Source organism: Pteropus medius, unplaced genomic scaffold (assembly GCF_902729225.1).
Source record: "Pteropus medius unplaced genomic scaffold, Ma_sr-lr_union100, whole genome shotgun sequence".
NCBI lineage: Eukaryota > Metazoa > Chordata > Mammalia > Chiroptera > Pteropodidae > Pteropus > Pteropus medius.
The window spans coordinates 33,130,617-33,149,935 of record NW_024349800.1 but is presented as its reverse complement, the minus strand read 5'-3'; the positions used below and the strand labels follow the sequence as shown (position 1 = coordinate 33,149,935).

At 39.4% G+C, this 19,319-nt stretch overlaps 1 protein-coding gene across 18 annotated transcripts in view; it reads right to left on the bottom strand.

Annotated features, from left to right (window-relative positions):
- The window catches only part of NRXN1 (neurexin 1), a 1,007,449-nt gene that overhangs the window by 374,166 nt on the left and 613,964 nt on the right, over positions 1–19,319 (bottom strand). For 3 of the 18 annotated variants that reach the window (XM_039887193.1, XM_039887194.1, XM_039887195.1), the window contains exon 1: positions 11,138–12,239. The exons of 14 other annotated variants lie outside the window; for them this stretch is intronic. In XM_039887193.1, the coding sequence (XP_039743127.1) occupies positions 11,138–11,387 (250 nt within the window). In that variant the 5' untranslated portion in view covers positions 11,388–12,239. Of the gene's footprint in view, positions 1–11,137; positions 12,477–19,319 lie in introns of those variants that run through there. One more of the 18 variants, XM_039887192.1, reaches the window with a different exon arrangement.

Sequence of the window (19,319 nt, the reverse complement as noted above, 5' to 3'; positions counted from 1 at the left end):
TTAAAATTAGGATAAATACTTATAAGTAGTTTATTAATTTTCAGTCATTTCTTTATACCCTGCCTTTAGAACTATACAATTTTCTTAACCATTTACAGAAGGATCTCTTTCATCTCATGAGAACATAATCACATAATCAGACACACTGCAACTGTTCCCTTTTAATTGTAAATCATGGCTGGGCTTGCAAATTAGTCTATTATCACAGGAGATCTATCAATTTGGTGGGGAATGTATTTGCCAACTAAAATGAAAGAAGTTAATAAACATTAATAAGCACCTTAAATCAATCACGCCTTTACCCTTGATGTGCTGGCGAATATGCAGATTAATAAGTCAGTCAAAACAAAGTGATGAAGAAGGGAGGCACAAGCAGGTCTCTTGATGCCCTACATAGTTAAGAAGCAAGATGCTTACAAATTGGAAGATAAGGATGAGGCACTAAACCTTCAGTGAAATGACTTGTTGGAAATTAAACAAAGTAAATCCAATAGTCATTCTTGGTTGGTCTTTTATGTACCACTGGTGAGAAAAGCTGGAAGAGAAAACAAAATGCTTCAAGATAAATTACGTTTGTTGACAGCATAATACAGGGGTTAAGAGCATGGGCTTAGAAATGAGCCTGCCTGGGTTGAAATCCAGGTTCTAATACTTTAGTTTTAAAACCTTGTCATTTCTTAACATTGTTGTGCCTTTACACCCTTGTGTAGAGTGGACTGATACTACCTATCTCACAGAGTTGTTGTGAAGATTAAACCAGTAGATAGTTCATTAAGGGCTTAGAACAGTACATGACATAGAATAAAGCACTCAGTGATTATTCAGTGAATAAATGATATAATTGGCCACTTACTATCACTTTACATACCACTAGTTCTTTCTCTGCACAGTCTTTTCACTGGGGAGAATTGGGATAGTGACATACTCCTATAATATTTAAGTCACTTCCTTACTATAAGCCAAGAGTTTAATTATTTCTTGGGTAAAAATAATTCAAATTTTTATTTTATGAAAAAGTAAAAGCAAAGTTTTATGTTTAAAAATAAGATTACAGAGGCAAAAGTTTTATTACTGGCAAATACAAATAGACTGTTGTTATATATTTTAGTCATTACAAAGGCAGCCAGACTATCGATATCTTATGCATGTACTAAAATGCAAGGCTTTTGTATAAAGATGTTTATCAGAAACCCATAAGCAGTGTTCTACTTTTGATTAAGGTATAAGTTGTCCTCAGCAGCATCGAAAACTATTATTTTATTTAGAACAAGTCTCAAGGAAAAGAATGAATGGGGAAACAAGATACATTATTTCCGTATTTAATAGTATGTTCAATTAACCGCTTTGCTGACAGATTTATTATTCTTTTTATTCCAGTATATGTGAATACTTTGATAGTAGAGGTGAAAAGTGATGGACACAGCACATTGCAATTCTGAAAATGTTAAGTGTGAACTTCAAGGAAGTGTAACTTAGAGTTTTGAAGGAAAGTTTAATTACTCACCTTCGGAAAGATTTACTCTAGAAAATGATTTTCAGTATGTATGCAGGCATAAATAGTCCAATATGGCAAGATTTTCAGAAATCAATATGAAATGTAAAATTAGTAGACTACTAAATAATGCCTGCCAAACACATAGAAGGTTCAGTTTCTATAATATATCTTTTAGGCAAAAATTCCCAGAGGTATTTAAATTATTCATGCTCTAGTATTACTTCTCTACACTAGATTGTAACAAACTTGATAAATGAAAAGGATAACTACATATAAAATGCCATGGATACTAACTAGAGAATTAATCAGATTCAAAAAGAAAAAGATTTGAAAAATCTGAAAGGGAAGTCCATCAGGAAAACCACTCATTTTCAAAAGTCCTGCTGCGTGCCCAGATGAAAGTGCTCAAGGATAGTATCAGCTCAAGGATAGTACCAAGACAGTGAGCTTCCACATTTGCTCTGAATGTGTTTTTCAGAACATATCACAATCACTCATGGTGATGTACTTTATGCTGTGTAACTATCCACACCTTAGATAATTCAATCTTAATGTAAAATTGGAGATTTCGGAATCCAAAATCTCTTAGCTTTAAGAAATATCAGAAACACTACTTCTCTTTAGCAGCTCTGAATCCTGTAGTCACCTAGAAAAATACACCATGAAACCTAGAATGGTAACTAACAGCCAGACAGGCTGAACCACATAAATAATTACACGTACCAATATTAGTCCAATGGCAACCCAGATAATCAAAACGACTGTGCAGAAGTGATATCCAGCTCAGTAAATGACACTGCCTTTTATTTGATCATGCATTAAAAAATCACTCTTACCATTTACTTTAAAATTTCCCATCTTTCTCGTTGCTAACTTTCAGATATATTTTTCTCAATTTAGTTACATAAAAATTACCAAATATGTACATGAACATAAAGTCCATACGCTGCATAAAAAGTGGGTCATATTATATAATACATTGAATTTTATAATAAAAATGGCTACAAGATTCATAGAAACTTCATGTAAAATTTAATGTGTAGAAAACCACATATCTTGAAAGTATACTGGAGAAACACCTTTCTATGCTATTTCAGTTCTAATTCACAAATCTCAAATATTAAGTTCACACAATCGATATAGCAGGCTCTTTTTACATGCCTGTATACTTGGTGATTAAAAGGAAGTCTGCACAAGAATCATTTTTTAGTCTTAAAATGTTTTATTATAATTGCTATTATTTGATTAATAACATTATCACTGCCTATGTATAATGCTCTGAGTTGAATCTGAAAATGGCCCTAATTTATTAATCTACCCCCACCTGACTACTTATTTTTTAGTTAAAATAGAAACGTAATATTAACTAAAATTTCATCTACTGGAATGGAGATGTAAATTTCACATCAATATTTACTTGAAATTCTTAATAACTATATTAGTTAACAGCCTTTTTCTGGCTAATTTTAATCTTAATGAAACTTTTTTTTTTTTTTGAGAAGTGCATTAGAAAATACAACACTGGGAGAAAATTCAGGTCTTCTAAATTCAAATGAAGTCATTTTTTCAAAACCCTGCCTCTCATATACTGTAGTAGAAAAGCAGAAGTACTGAGGCTGCTTATTAATTGACCCTGGCAGAATCATTGCCTCTCTAAATCTGCTTCCTTGTCAGCAAAATGGTGATCACAAGCCCTGCCTGGGATGCAATGATGATTAAATGAGACACTTTACATGAGGGCTCCATGGAAATATATACTTAAAATATAGCTGTTTTTGCTAAGTTCCATTGAAAACTTGAGAGAATTCATTATTATATGATCAACACTTAAAAAATATCTTGCATTTTGTGAGAGAATGAGATACTTCAAAAGGCTATTACCAGTTTCAGTATGAAGAGAGTCTACATCCTACACAGACCAAAAAGGACTAGACAAAAAGACCAACTAAAAGAAGCAGAGGCTTTTCTAAGATACAATCCTTAGAAACACAATTGAGAGGCAAGTATCCTGAGCCTGACCTGCACACCATGGTTCCTGTGAACCTAAGTAAACCACCTCTAACTAATGATGAGGACAGTTAGATGGCTTAAGGGACCTGAATACAATCTTTGCAAAAATATCTCCAGTTACAGTCTGTTTAGAATCAATAAGGCTCTGAAAAAAAAATAAGAGTGTAAGAATTTTTTCTTTCTAAAATTTTTGAGGTGACATTGGTTAATAAAATCGAATAGGTTTCAAGTATACAATTCAATAACATGTCATATGCGTATCATATTGTTTGTTCACCATCCAAAGTTAAATCCTCCAGCTACCAAATATTTGACCCCTTTTACTCTTTTCTATCTCCTCCACCCCTATCCCCTCTGGTAACCACTAACCCACTATCTGTGTCCACGAGTCTGTTTGTATTGTTCATTTGTTGCTTTCAGTTATATATCTCACACATAAATGATATCATATGGTTCTCAACTTTTCCTATCTGACTTATTCTGCTTAGCCTGATAATCTCAAGATCCAACCCTATTGTCACATATGGCAACATTTCATCTTTTCTTATGGCTGAGGAATATTCCATTGTATATATGTACCACAACTTTATCTAGTCATCTATTGAAAAAAAGCATTTTGGTTGTTTCTATGTCTTGGCCACCAAGAATAATGCTGCTATAAACATCAGGGTGCATATATTTTTGCGGATAAAGGTTTTCAAGTGTTTTGGGTAAATACCCAGAAGAAGGATTGCTGGGTCATATGCTAATTCTACTCAGTTTTTTGAGGAACCTCCATACTGTTTTCCATTGTGGCTGTACCAATTTACGTTCTCACCAGCAGTAACATGAGGGTTCATTTTTGCCTACAATCTTCCCAACACTTGTTATTACTTGTCCTGTTGATGACAGCCATTCTAACAGGTACGAGGTGGTATCTCATTGTGGCTTTGATTTGCATTTCTCTACTACCTAGTGAAGTTGAGTATTTCTTCGTATGTTTGTTGGCCATTTGGGTGTCTTCTTGGGAGAAGCACCTGTTCGGGTCACAACAAATTGCATAGAAGAAAACAGAGACACATTAAACTCTTGGACCTTGGATTTAGAAAGATTTTATGAATTCGACCTCAAAGGCAAGGGAAGTAAAGCAAAAATAAATGAATAGGACTATAGCAAAAGAATTTTAAGAGATTCTTGTTACTAAAGAAATCTTAGCACTTAAAACTGGAAATGATCCTAGCCCAATTAAACACACACACACACACACACACACCACACACACACACACACACACGAATGACAAAACAACAGAAAAAGCCATGTTCAATATTATTGAGATCATTAACACCTCAAAAAAACAAGTGTTTTTTCTTAAAACAGGTACACACTACTGTAAATGTGGCATTAATGGCTGACTATGGTGAATGGTGATGAACATCAGCAGAGAAAAGATGATTTTCTCTATAAGAACTAAGTTAGGTTGCTCTATTGTCCTCTCAAAGACCAAGGTTCTAATCCCAGTCAATCACCTAAAAAGAACTGCCTTAGGCGATACAGCGTTTGGATGAAACTGGATGTTTAGCACAGCCGCATTACTGGAAGAGTATTCTAAATAAGGAGGAAAATAAGTTAGAATATGTAGGTTCAATTTCTAACTCTGCTACTAATTAGCTGTGACCCTGTGAGTTCAGTTCACTTAAATTTTAGAGCTCTCTGTTCACACCTATAAAATGAGAAGAATATGCTCCTGAAACTTTAGAGCTGGAAAGGAACTGATATTCAAAGCTGCAACTGAATTCTAGAAGTCACAGAGTTAATAGCTGGCTAAGTCAAAACTAGAACTCAGGTCTCCTGATTTCAAGGCCTGTTTTTTCTACTACGAGTGTCTTCTCTCTGAAATCTCTTCTAATTTCTTTACATTTTATTTTATCGTAGTAAGAACAGTTAACAGGAGACCTACCCTGTTAATTTTCTAAGTATACATACAGTATTGTTAACCATAGGTACAATGTTGCACAGAGGATCTATAAAACTTACTTAGTTTGTATAACTGAAACTTTGAGCTCGTTAATCATCAACTTCCCAATTCCTCTTTTCCCTAGCCCCTGACAACCACCATTCCTCTGATTCTATGAGTTTGACTATTTTAGATACTTAATATAAGTGAAATCATTCAGCATTTGCCTTTCTGTAAGTGACTTATTTCACTCAGCATAGTGTCTTCAAGTTTCTTACATACTATCACACACTGAAGAATATTCCTTTTTTAAGGTTGAATAATATTCCATTGTATGTATATGCAGCAGTTTCTTTATTCATTCAATCAGAACCACAAGGAGATATCACCTCACACCTACTGGGATGGCTATTATCAAAAAGGCAACACGTTTTGACAACAATTCGAAGAAACTAGAATCCTGTACACTGTTGGTAGGGATGGAAACTAGTACGGCCACTATGGAAAACAGTGTGGGAGTTCTTCAAAAAATTAAAAAGAATTAAAATCAGGATTTTGAAGAGATATTAGTTTGTAGTACTCTTCAGAATAGCCAAGATGCGGGAAAAACCTAAATGTCTTAAAAAAAAAAAAAAACATTTGTTAGGGGGCTATTATAGTCTGAGCACTTATCAAATTCATGGTCTCATTTATTTTTTCACTGAGATGTAACTCACTGTATTTTCATTTTATAGACTAAGAAAACAATCTTAGTGATAATTAGCTTAGTAAGTTTACGCAACTCTAGTAAGTGGCAGTGGCCAAATTTTCACATAGATATGTTTCTGAGAACTGTCATCACCACACAAAGCTGCCTCATTTACTTACACATTAACATAAATTTAAATCAATGAATCGCTTATCTTAAATACATTTGTAAAATAAGCCTTAGATCTCTTTGAAAAATAAAAGACTATGCTTTGTTAGAGGAAATAAATGCAGCAACATGGTGGAAAGCAATTGTGCGAATTCTTTATAGAGCATTAATATTAAAGGTCAATATAAAGTGATATAGAAAAAAATTGTACTACATTGATGTTTTTATCTGCTCATTTTACAGTGAGCCCCATATATGTAAACTTTATGCTTTTTGTTGATTGTTTTTAAAGAGTAAGCTTTGTCTGATTAAAGATTAACCTTCTAACAATAGCCTGGAGTTTTAGAATTGAATTGTAAACTTTTTTGATGGTCATGCTTTTGGTATCTTGGCTCCTCCTCTCTCACTTCTACTCCCATTACGCCCATTATTATCTGGCCTTCCATGGTTCCTGGTGCACAAACACAAAAACTGCACATATTCTATGTTTATCAAATAAATGATTGGGCCATCTAAGAAATAAAGTTCGGTGCAACTGAAAATTACCCTAGAGTCTTGGATTGCTTGGACCATGATTGATTTAAACATTCTTCCAGAAATATTAGCTGGCAATCTCATCTACAATAGCATTGCAGTGCCGAACATTTTTGCCCAAGAAGCCAAAGTTAAGAAGAGGTGTGGGGTAGGAATGTCTATTTTAGTAGAATATTCATAGCCAAAAATGTTTTGGGTCACACGTATGAATTAATTACCAAAAAAAAGCTATATTTTCTTTAATGCAGTAAAGTCAAATCTATTGTGTAAAATTTTGCTGTCAGTTGCTGGACAAAAAAGCAAAGGGAATAGTTTTATCAAACAGCAACCTCCTGCCTCCAAGAAATACAAGAGACACAAAAAGCTCCTCAGCAATATCAATGAAGTGATCCCTGGGACAAAAGTGAGGTGCCATCAGCCTCTCTATATTCATTATTATTAACACATGGAAGCAAAATGCTCTGCCCTGGTCCTTGTAATAATTTCTACTCCAAGAGATCAGTCATTAAAGCACATGGAGGACCCTCTCAGTTTGAGTTACAAAACCTGTGAGCACATGGAATTGCTCTGGGGTATGGGCCTCGAAGTCTTGATTCATTCTAATTCCACTTTGACTAATTAGAAACTTGGATATTTTTTGGTGCATTTATAGTAAGGCTCAGTATCCCTATGCAGAAAATGATATTTATAATTCCCTCCAAAACACATCGGTCTTCTTAGAAGTTTAGTATGTGTACAAAAGTGTCTCAGAAAGAGAAACATTATAAATGCAAGATATTATTATTATCCTTATGTAACAGCACTGGGCTACTTCAATTACAAACCGCACTTTTAAAGTCTGTTAACATTCCCTTCTGGGAATGCCCTTTTGCCCTTTAATAGTATAAGATAATCACGGCAGTATAATTTCCGGAGCTCATATTTGTGGGAGGAGAACGGCCGGCACTGGTGTGCTCAGTTCTGTGATGGCTTTCTCCTTCCTTTATCCCCTGAAATTATTGAGAGTCTCTAAGCTAATTTTCAAAAGTATGCAGAGGTACTTAGGAAAGCCGGGAGCAGAAATGGGACCCTGAGCATTGCACTGACATCATCCTATGCTCAGCACATATGGCACATCTCTAAAGCAAATCTAAATGAGCACACTGGTCTATTCTGAACTCATGCTGGCTTTAAGTAGCATCCGTAATCACAAGCAAGCTTTCTTTTCATCATTTACAGTTACACAGTTTATTTAACTAGGGAAATTTTCTACATAGGTATTTTCATCATTTATATGGTTAAGTACATGCAAAATAAAATAGGATCTTGCAGTGATCTCAAAACCTACTTTTGAATGCATTTTTAAAAGAATCCTCATCATAATCTCTGTAACTGGGTCAGCTTGCACAAAGATGCTCAGGGTAGCCATGAAGCCATGAGCTCTTTCAGCACCCTGCTATCCTTGTGACACCTCATAATAGTGCAAATGAAGCATGGCATGATGAAAAAATGAAGAAGAATGAACCTGGATAGTCAACCCAGCAGTTTTCAAAACATGGAGGGTAGACTCAATTTTATCTCCCAAAATACACCACATGCGTTTCTTTCTTTTACATTTTCAAGCATATACACGCTTTCCTTATTATGATAAAAATGTCATGATTGCAAGAAATTCTAATACAAAGAAACAGACTGGCTCATTTGTTCATCTATGTATGTATATTTTTAGTAGTCTCAAATTTTGAACTATACCTCATTTACACCTGCCTTGATATTCAGGTAGAAATCTATCATATTGTCATTCACCTTTGCGATTCTCTTCACCCTCATCTATTAGGCTCAAAAATTATTTCCTTGTGGACCATAGTCTAATTAGCTGAATATTCAGGGAGTTTACTGACCCAACAAATTCAACATCACCCCTTTCTTATCAGGTTTCTTTTAAGCCACCACCCTGCCTGCCCAGCTCTTAGACCCTCTGCTTCCCCACACTCACATCTCTTTACCCTCCACCCTCAGAGGCTTACTTCATCCTTCATGTTCCTTGACTGTACTCTAGCCAGAGTTAACTCCCTCTCTTCAAGAGAGGGAAGGAATCAGAAAGCTTCCACCAAAAGTGTATGTGAAGAGTTTCAAAAACAAACAAATATGACTATACACTAGAACTTTTGAAAGAAAGAAAACACTCTATTTTTCAATGATAGGTACGCCTGGTTTTTTCATTCACATACAATCACTAATCTGGAGAGAAAGAAATGTTTGTGAAGACCAGCAGACGGCGCCTGACTGGAGCAGCAGCAGCGGTGGTAAGGGGAAGGGAGTGCTGTCTCTGCGGCAGGGCCCCATGGTGTTCTCTCCTCCCCACAGCCCCAGGCTCTTTCCCCTCAGCACCTCATCTCTCCGGAGAGAGGCAGAGCCACAGAAAAGAAGTTAATATGCATATGAGATTATTAGCCGAAAGCTTCCCACTGGTACAATTAGGCACCCCACGCCCTCGCCTACCCTCATCTGGCTCACTGCACCCACCCACGCTCTGTCTGCCCCTCCTATGCCCTGGCTTGCCTCCCTCCCCTGGGACCCACAGGATTCTGCACAAAAGCAGGGCAATGGGTGAGAGCTGCGCCCAGGTAACGGAGCGGCAGGCTCCTAGGATACTGTGAGCAAGTGGTGAGAGCAGACTCCTTACTGATTCAGAGGGATCTATCCTCTCTGCCGCTCTTAGCTAAGAACCCTGGGTTTCACTAAAAACAGGGGTATCACTCCTGTCTCCAACCTAGACACTCTTAACTGGAGAGAATCCTTGAGAGGGAGCTGGGGGAAAGAAAGAAAGGGATTCCTAGGACCCATAGTGAGGTGTGTCCCCAGGCCATTCCTAAAGAAGAGTTGCTACACTTTTTTGTTCTCTCTTCAGTTAGGTTAGGTTATAGCTTTTCATATCTAACCAGACTTGTCCCCAGGTAGGAAGCCTATCCCTGGGGAAGGGGGCCGTCCTGGTCTAACCAGCAGCTGCTCAAGGGAGAGGAATTACCTAGGGAGCAGGGCATATGATCCAGACCTGAACCATGTCAGAAAGAGGAAGGTGTTCTGCAAGGGAAGGTGGGAAAGGGAAATACGAAGTGTCCACAACTTTTGCCCTGCTTTTTAAAGTAGCAGACTCTACACTGGGAGAGAAGACTGGTAGTGGGGAAGAGACTCACAAAAGCAATTTGATTTTTATTCATTGGCAGTTCAGGGAATGTGAAACAGGAATTTATCTAAAGATGAGAGAAACCTGACCTTACATTGCTGGCCACTCTGGAGAAGGAACCTGCCCACCAAGGCTTTTCTTCACATTCTGCTCTTTATAAAACAAACAAACAAACAAAACCCAGGGTGAGGAGAACAGGTTCTTTTTGCTCTAAATTCTCCCTCTCCAGGCAGACCTCTTGAATTATACCAGCCAGCACTGGCCCACCTGTGCTCCCTGGGAACCACTGAGCTGAAGGAAAAAGTGGGACATCTCTTACCCCAACAGCCTTCAAACACGATCCTCAGGGAAGGAGATGTGTTTGGGTAGCCAAGCCTCTCTCTGCTGTATTTTAGAAAATAACTCAGCCCAATCACCAAGAAAAGAAGTGTATATGTGTGTGGGGTGGGGAAATGGAGAGGTTGAGAGGTTCAGAGGTTCAGAGGTTCAGAGGTTCTCTGAGTCTGGTAGGGACTGGCCAGAAAGGGAGAGTGTGCCGGGTCATCCTCCTACCTTCTCCAATGATGGGAAGAGGTGGGGGGCAAAATGGATGGGCTTCCCGTAAAGTGAGTCCCGGGTCCCACTGTCACTGCAGTCTGGGCACACTTTAGAGGACTGTGTGGGCTGGAACCTCTCCCTCCCCCAGGCCAGGGAAAATGGGCAAGAGGTGGGGCCCGCACACAGAGCACAGACAAAAGGTTCTGCAGAACCCTTTTCTCTCTAGCGTTCAGGTTCCTAGTCTGAGCGCGGAACCCCATCAACCACAGCGAGTGACCTCCTAGCTAGGAAGCCCCCTTCTCGCAGGGGGCTAGGGACGGAGGTGCCCGGACAGGGACGGTTATTTAATAGGTGTCCACGTCCCTCTCCCAGCCCCCTGACAAGGAAGGCCCCTCCCACCCTTCACACAAACGCCTGCAAAGCCTTCCCCCATCCCCTTTCTATTGTCTTCAAAGAGATAAGTGGCTCCCACCGAGCACACCCAAATGCACCTCTGGTTCTCGAGCTCCTATTTCTCCGAACCTTAGGGGCTGAGAAGTGAGCGCAGGGTTGAATGGGGCGAGCTCGGGAGTAACCCGCGAGAACTTGGCATCTCAGACCCACCGTGTCCGCCTCGCAAGGATGCCGGTGACCTGTAGATTGCAATAGGCACTGAATGATGCTTGCTGCTGCCATGGAAATGGTGGATGTGGTGCGCTCCCAAACTGGACGCCCCCCATGCCACTCCTAGAAGGCCGCTGAGGGTGAGCGGGACAATCCAAAGCAGGGCCAGGCGCCCCCCTGCGCCGCCACTGCTGCCACCACCCCCGGGCGAGCCCAGCTCGGCGCCGCACCGGAGCATCCTCTGGTACATGACGGGGTGCCAGCCGAGGGGCAACTGCCGCCGGAGGCAAAGTTTGGGGTGCAGGGAGGGGAGAGGGCACCGGGGAGCAGACGGCTCAGGGTGGGCTGTGGGGCCACCGCCTCACCGAGCCAGAGCACCCATCCTCTCCCTCCTTCGGACAGTCTTCTCGGGGTCCTGAAGTCCTCCGTGCCTTGCACCCCAAAGAATCCGAAACATAGCCGAGGCGAATACAGCTGATGGGGGACTTGTCCAGAAAGGCAGCCCCGGGGGAACAGTAAACGCGGAGTGGACGGCTGCTCCCAGATTTCCAGGGCTCCAGGTTCTCGAGAGATACTCCCAAAGAGTTTCAGGCGAGAGTGTGTGCCAGGGGGTGGGGAGCGGGGAAATTGCTTAAAGCTCCTCCGGGAGGGTCCTCACTTCTACATGACAGCCATTCACCGCGGATCCACTGGGTAAATCCATTTAGCATTGTGTGTGGGGACTGGGGAGGCCACTCCGCCGGCCCAACCTCCTTTCAAGGGAGAAGCAGACCCCACGGAATCCAGGCGCCCCTTTCCTCCATTCAGCCCCGGCCCGCTGGCCCGCTCGCGCCAGCCTCCCGCGGGCAGCGCGCAGAGCAGCGGCGCGCATCGCCTGCTCCAGAGGCGATCTCCGTGTCCGCTGCCTCCTGACACTTAAGCCGGGCAAAGGGTTCTGAGGCAAGAGTGCACCCTTAGGAAGGAAGCAGGGATCCAACGGGGAAAACGGCAAAGCAAAAAGAGAAGCAGACGGAAGAGAAGAGCGGGGGAAAGAAAAAGAAGAAAAGAGAAGAAAAGAAAAACCACGCACGCTGGCGAAGCGAGGGGCTCTATGCAAATCTGCAGTCTCCAAACAGCAAATCACTGAAGCTGGGATGCAATGCAGAGGACGAGCCTATGTAACAAGGGAGGCTGGTCTAGCTTCCCACAAAAATCGCCCTGCTTTGCCTCTCATGCATTCTCCACACATCAAAGGGACACGTGTACAGGATGCTGGGAACACCTAAAAAGCAACTCTCCCTCCCCTGCCAGGTGATCCTTCCATCTGAATCACAATGGCAAATGGCACCCTTCCCCTACCCCTATGGTTTAGATGTAACCAGTGTCCTGAGAGCTCTCTTAAAAGGGAAAGAATCTGGCTCTTTTTATTGGACCAAACTTATTCTGCCAGGTGTTTAAACCCAATCTGCTAAATATGGCTTGACACCATCTACTCAACCATCAGTTTTGACCGATCTGTTAATTACACATATTACACATAACAAAGAGTCCTCCTTCCCTCTACAATATTGTATGTCATATAAGGCAGTGTAAGTGCAGGGAACCAAAACACACAGCGCGCGGGGGAGGGGGGGGTGAGTGAGTGTGGCAGCTGATAAAGATACAGCAAAGGGAGAATGAGAGAGAGAAAGGAGACAGGTGGGAAGGAGGACAGCAGAGGAGAGCAACAGTATGAGACTGCTTGCGTTTCAGTCAAACACTTTAGGGATATTTAAGAACCCACAAGATTTCTATAGAAGCCCAGCTATGGAGATCTTTAATAAGGGTGGGGTTCTGCCTTTCTTTCATCCTGTCTCATAAGTAAAATAGCATAAAGAAACAAAAATTCACAAATCTAATGTCCCCACGGAAGAGAGGACATTTATATTCTATTGGTGAAATGCAGCATCTTTAACTGGAAGCTATGTGTCCTGGATGACACAACGGCAAAGCCAACACACATCTAAAAATCTAAAAAGCTAGCACAGCAATTGGACTTGGCAAGAAGGACCACAGTCACTGGAGGCTGGCAGTTAAGATTTAGGATTATGATTGAAACATTCCTCCAGTTTCCACATGATACTACTATGACATGTCTAATGAATGGACATTTTTGTCTTCACTTCTAAAGGGAAACAACTCAGAATAGACACTACTTCCCAGAGGCTTCTCATAATCTATATAATCCCTTATATCAACAAATATAAAGTCATATATAGAAAAAAAAAAAAAGTAATTCTAGGAGTATTTCACTCAAATCAGCCACTTACCTATGTAACAGTGTCCAGGGGCCACCAAATCAAATCTACAGCAATCCATCATCTCACATTTTTGTCAAAAGTTTATGTCATTTGACCAAAAAGATAATTCTTTAATAGTTCACTAATTGAAACAGCTTAGCCATCCATGTTAGAGGAGGTGCTTTTATTTAAATGTGCCATATCTCCCAACTTCCCACTTCTTTCTGCTCAAAAACCCACAATACCCAAATGCAGAACCTTCCATCGTGTGCAGCTGCCACCCTTAATCCTAGGCCATTTCCTCTTCATTTTATTATTTTTTAGCATATGTATTTTCATTCACTAGTCAAGGATTGTGATTTTCATTTATTTAAATATCAAGTAAAGCTTCCAAAGGAAAAGAAGAGGATAATCATCCTCACAGTATGGTTTTAGACTCTAGGTTCATATTCTGAATTTGATATTTCATAGTATTAATATGAAAAGGGCAGTGGATTAGGAGGTAGGAAACCTGTGCCTCATTCTTGGCACTACCATTTACTGGTTATGTCAGATTAGTTACTTAGCCTCTCCCTGAGGCTCCGTGGCTTCCTTTATAAAATAGTCATGTTCCTATCTTTCCTAAGAATCCCACAGGGCAGGAAGGATATAATGCAATATTTAGTGTGAGAGTGCTTTAAAATATATCAAACACTCTTCACAATTAAGGCATTATGTCTCTCTTCCTATATAGGTCTAACGTATTTGAGCTGATTAGCATGAACAATTCATTCAGTTCTTTCCATCTTTAGGAAATGTAGGGCATTACATTGTTCTCCAAAGCCTTCATACATGGTGTTAATATGTCCTTCCCTCTCCAACTAGATGAATTCCTGAAGGGAAGCAGAGTCAAATCTTTATCTGTACTCCCTCTAGTGCCCAGCATATGTGAAATGTAAGTAAGTCTCTTAGAATTCTCATTATTTCCAGCAGTTATGATTCCCAGCAGTTATGATTTATAAAATCACTGTGAACAGTGAATTAGCAAAGACTGAACCAATGCTCCTAGGGCTTAGGTCTATGCGAGACTCTGATCACAACATTGTTATCAACTAATCAATAAATAACCTTGTGTTTCTTTGTTTAAAGACATCTTATTTAATACATACTGTTGATTCATTAACATCGAACGCATAGCTGACATCAGTATAACTCAAGCCTGAATGAAACTTGTCTAACACACCTGTTTTATCCATAAGGCATGCCGCAGCCTTCTGCTTTGGAATGTTAGCACTTTGGCATTATGTTTAGGGGACGTCTTAAACAGCAAAATCGCCAAAAAGCAAGAAAAGGTGAAAAATGTGGCACTAAATAGACCACTTGTTTACAGTACAAGAGGGGAAATGACAAAGTGGAGTGTTACCTTGTTTGACCCTTGCTGGGAACTCAAGTTTTTTGATGAGCTTTGTGCCTATCTGTTATCAACCACCGTAGTGCTATAGGTGTTGATTTGGAGTTTACAAAAATTTTAGTGAAGAAGTGAATTCATATCTGTGAATAATGGGACTGACTACATTTGTTATTCTCTTGATTAACAGGGAAGGATGGCTGGGACTTTGAGAGTGAGTTGTATAAATTAAAATAATAGGAATAGAACAAGTATGGAAGATTCTAATGAACCTTCCCAAGAACATTCAATGGAGAAGAGGCTTCCCTGTCTGTCTTATACTGTCTGGGGCCTTGGGAGATAAAGGCAGGTTTAGGGAAAGGATAGGTAAGAAATCTATTTTACTAGAGTCTCAAGAGCTAAAGAAGAAATATTTATGGCTTCCTTGAAAGAAGAAATTGTAGCTGTAGTGTTTCAGGCAGATGTCTAGGGCACCTTTGCAATACCTAGGAGGTTCTAGGGTGGATGCTGTGATACTGATGCTGCAATATTTGTTATAAATGGCTGTAATTTGGTGGAACAAGGAAAGATTCTCTGTACAGAGAGTGGAGAAAAGTCCTGTAAGCAAACACATGCCTAATCTGGATGAAGCAAATGAAGCCTGTGCCTACTCTTTATGTCTCCTCAGCAGGGCAGTCCTTGTGGCTGGAATTGCATTATGTAAAGAAAACTGAGGCAGCATTTGAAAAATTGTGCTTAGGTGAGTGAAGAACTGGTTGTAGGACACATGGCGACTGGCACTCTGTAATATACTCTTAAATATTTCAGCATAGACAGTGGAATATAAATGTGTTAGTGTTGTTCTGTATCCCAGGAGAGTCAGTTGCGTTCATCAGGAATTTATATTCTTTTGTCTCAGCCAGAATTAGAGAAGCCATAGGTGGCTTCTAGAAGCCTTGAGTTATCATTATCTACAATCATGATGTGGCTTTGCTAAACAATATGTTAGAAACGGGTTGTCATTGGTGAAATAACTGGCTTGTGATTGGTGTAATGGAAATTAGAAATGTGGGATCTTTGGTGAAATCATTAATGTTTAAGATTATTGGCCAAAGTACCTTATAGACATGCTTTGCTTCTACTAGAGTATGTGAATATGAGGCCTTTCACCATTTACTGTAAGAAATGGTGCCATAGTAATAGTAATAATAATAATAAAACAGCTAAACATTTGTAGCTGGCACAACTCAGAGATTTAAATGTATTAGCTCATTTAATCATCACAAAACCATATGAAGTGGGTGCTATTGGTGACTTTTAACTAATCTTTGTTGCCTCCTTCTGACAAATGATGAGCTAGATGCTGGCACTGAAATACTGCCATATTTGCTTTAGGAATATCTTCTTTGAAACTTAAAAGAACTAAGAGCTTGACTCTCATCAAGCTTTCAGAACAAGCTATAAGAATTTGTGCCTAGTTATTGATATATGTCTGATTCTGTAGCAGAAGTTGGTCTGCATCTTTGACTTACACTTGTAGAAATTCTTGGAAGTGTGGTTAACTTTCACCTGCCTCTAACAACTGTGGCTTCGAGATCTACCAAAAGAACCTAATAGCTACGCATAGTAAACTGTCCTAGGTCCATTCACCATTGATGATTTATAATTATAAGAAAGAAGGTAGCCTAAGTCAGACAATGGGGTTAAAAAATGAGAGATGAGTTTGAAAACTGAGGGGATAAAATGAAGGAAATGGAAGGGGAGAGAAGAGGAGAGTGAATGGAAAGGTGTGTGTGGGGAGAAATAGACAAGGACAGGTCATTTCAAACTATTCTTTTTCATATTCCAAAAATCAACCCTCTGTCTCAAGAAACAGGATGGCTGTCAGGCACACACTTTCAACTTTTTCATGTTTTTCTTAAACCTAGTTGGAAATTATTATGGCTCAGTATTAAGGTTTTTGTTTGTTTGTTTGTTTGTTTGTTTTAAAGTAGACACTAAAAGCAGCAGAGGGGAAGTATATTAAAACCCACAGGCAGCACCAATCTTTTAAAAATTAAAAATGAGGAGAGTGTCAGTCTCATGTTTTACATTTCTACTGCTGTCAGCAAACATACAAAAAAAGGCAAGCAGACCCCACATAGTCCTCTATCTGCATTTCTGAGTTGAGACTGAAAGAGAGTAAAGAGGGAGATACTCATAAGAGGGTGCTACCCATGAAGTTTAAAGATAAACCTCTGATCTTATTATCTTTCTGGGTTGTTGCAGGTCCCTAAGGGTCTACTGAGAAGAGATCAGAATAGAAGAGCAAGAGCATTAAGAGTAAAACACAAAAAAAGAACAAAAAAAGAAGAAAAGAAATGTCAGGGCTAAAAGCATCCCTGGAGATTCTGCAGTGCAATCTCTTTATTATTCAGATGATAAACTTGAGGCTGACAGAAGTAATAATGTTACCGAAAAGCCAGACTTATTTATGAAGTGTGTACTTATCAGGAAATACACTTTCATCTCCTGCCACCCATAATCCAGTCATAGACCTAGATTGGTGAATTCAGTCAATTTAGTTATTGCCTAGAACATCCACACAGATATAACAAATGGGGGAGAGGAAAAAAATGGTTCTGGAACCCAACATGAGCCAATTCGCTCAAATTAAATTAAAGCCTCAGTGTGCAGTTTGACTTGTGAAACGTGAATAGATTTATTCAATAAAGGTGAGCTGTGTTTAGAACTACAGTATTTTATGGTCTCTACATTTTCTTTTGTCTTACTTAATAAAAATTTCATTTATGATGTCTTCCCTGTCTGTATGCCAAGGCAGGGTCAGAGAGATTTCTCTATAACTACATCTTTAAGTCTTGTGGCCATTGATTGGGCACCAAGTAATAATATGCTATCTTTCAGTTACTGCCATCTTATCTTGTTTATATAGTTATTTCAACCAAGTTGTGTTGCTGACAAAGTCGTACAGAGGTTCGTGCTCTTTTGACTTGAATATGTTCATAATGCAGTGAGAGAACATGTGACTTGAGTGTCAGGCTGTGAATTTGAATGTGAGTTGTTATTATTCATGTGACATTGGGTTTAATGACTCCCTGCCTCAGTTTCCTCATCTGTCATATAATACTATATGTAATAGAATTGAGACAGTTTCTAAAATATATTAAACACTAAATATAATTATCATTTATTCATATGAACATAATTTTAGATAGGTAATGAAGACATAATGATAATAAGCTGTAATGCGATTTTTAATTTAGTCATTCTAAACTCTCCTCACTTGACAGTCAATAGTCAAGTTCAGCCACCTTCCCAATAATTCCTTACTTCAGTCGCTTTCTCTAAATCTGTGGTGTTCAAACTTTAGTGTGCCTGAGAATCACTAGAAAGGCTTGTTAAATCATAGATGGCTTTGCTTTCGATTCCCTGGATCTGCAGAGAGGCCTGAGAGTTTGCATTTCTAACAAGTTCCCAGGTGATGCTCATACTGCTGGCCCAGGGAAACCAGATTTTCAGAATCCCTGCTCTGTCTGAATGTCAAAGTCTCTGACATACATTTTATTATCAATATAGGAACAGCTTTCTAATTAAGCTCCTTATCAATGCCCTCACCACCTCCTCAGCAGTGTACTCTAAGCAAAGATAATAATGCTGTTCCCAGATCTCTTCTTCAAAGAATTTTTTAAATGCTTCAAAATGTCTACCATACAAACCTACACATCCTCATCTCACACCATGTAACTATAAATTCCCTTTACTCCACTTAGAAAAACTATTTTCCTTTCCTTCTCTCCTTTTGTATTTGAGCTTTTCTTTGGTTAACTTGGCCAGCGGCTAGGGGCAGAAACTCAGATACTATACTAGGGTTCAGTTCTGACTGTACTAACTTGCCAGATATTATATGGCCTTGGAGAGATTACCTAAACTCAATTTTCACATTGATAAAAAGGAGTTGATAACTGTGGGGTTGTTGTGAGGATTAAATGACTTGACAGATATAAAACATTTAGAATAGAGTCTGGTACACAGCATATTATGTATCAGCATTTATTTTTAGAATAGATGATTCTTTCCTCTTTTTTTAGGATATGGAGAAAATAAATCAGAATTGATGAGAATGCTTGTTTCCATACAAAACCTAATACTGGCCATCCAAATAGTCACCATGAAAAAACAAACAAAAAAAAACCCCCCAAAACAAGAAGACACTTTCAGATCTTAGCATATCAGGCCTCCAGTCTGACTAGAGTCAACTACAGGAATGTTCAATGTAAACAACTGACAACCTGGGATCTCTCTGCCTACATTCACCAGCACATTTTATCATACATGTCCATCCTTGCAGAAGAAAAACAACATGAGACTATTGAGAAATGGAAGGACAACTATAAGACGAGTTCAAAGTGATACAAAAAACAAGACATATTTTGCAAATTCCCTAGTAAATACAGATATTTAAATCAGGAAGCAGAAATCATGAATATACCATTAGTTCTCTTTCTTGAATGGCCAACACTTGAAGCATAAACCAATTTGATCCACCTTTATAAACATA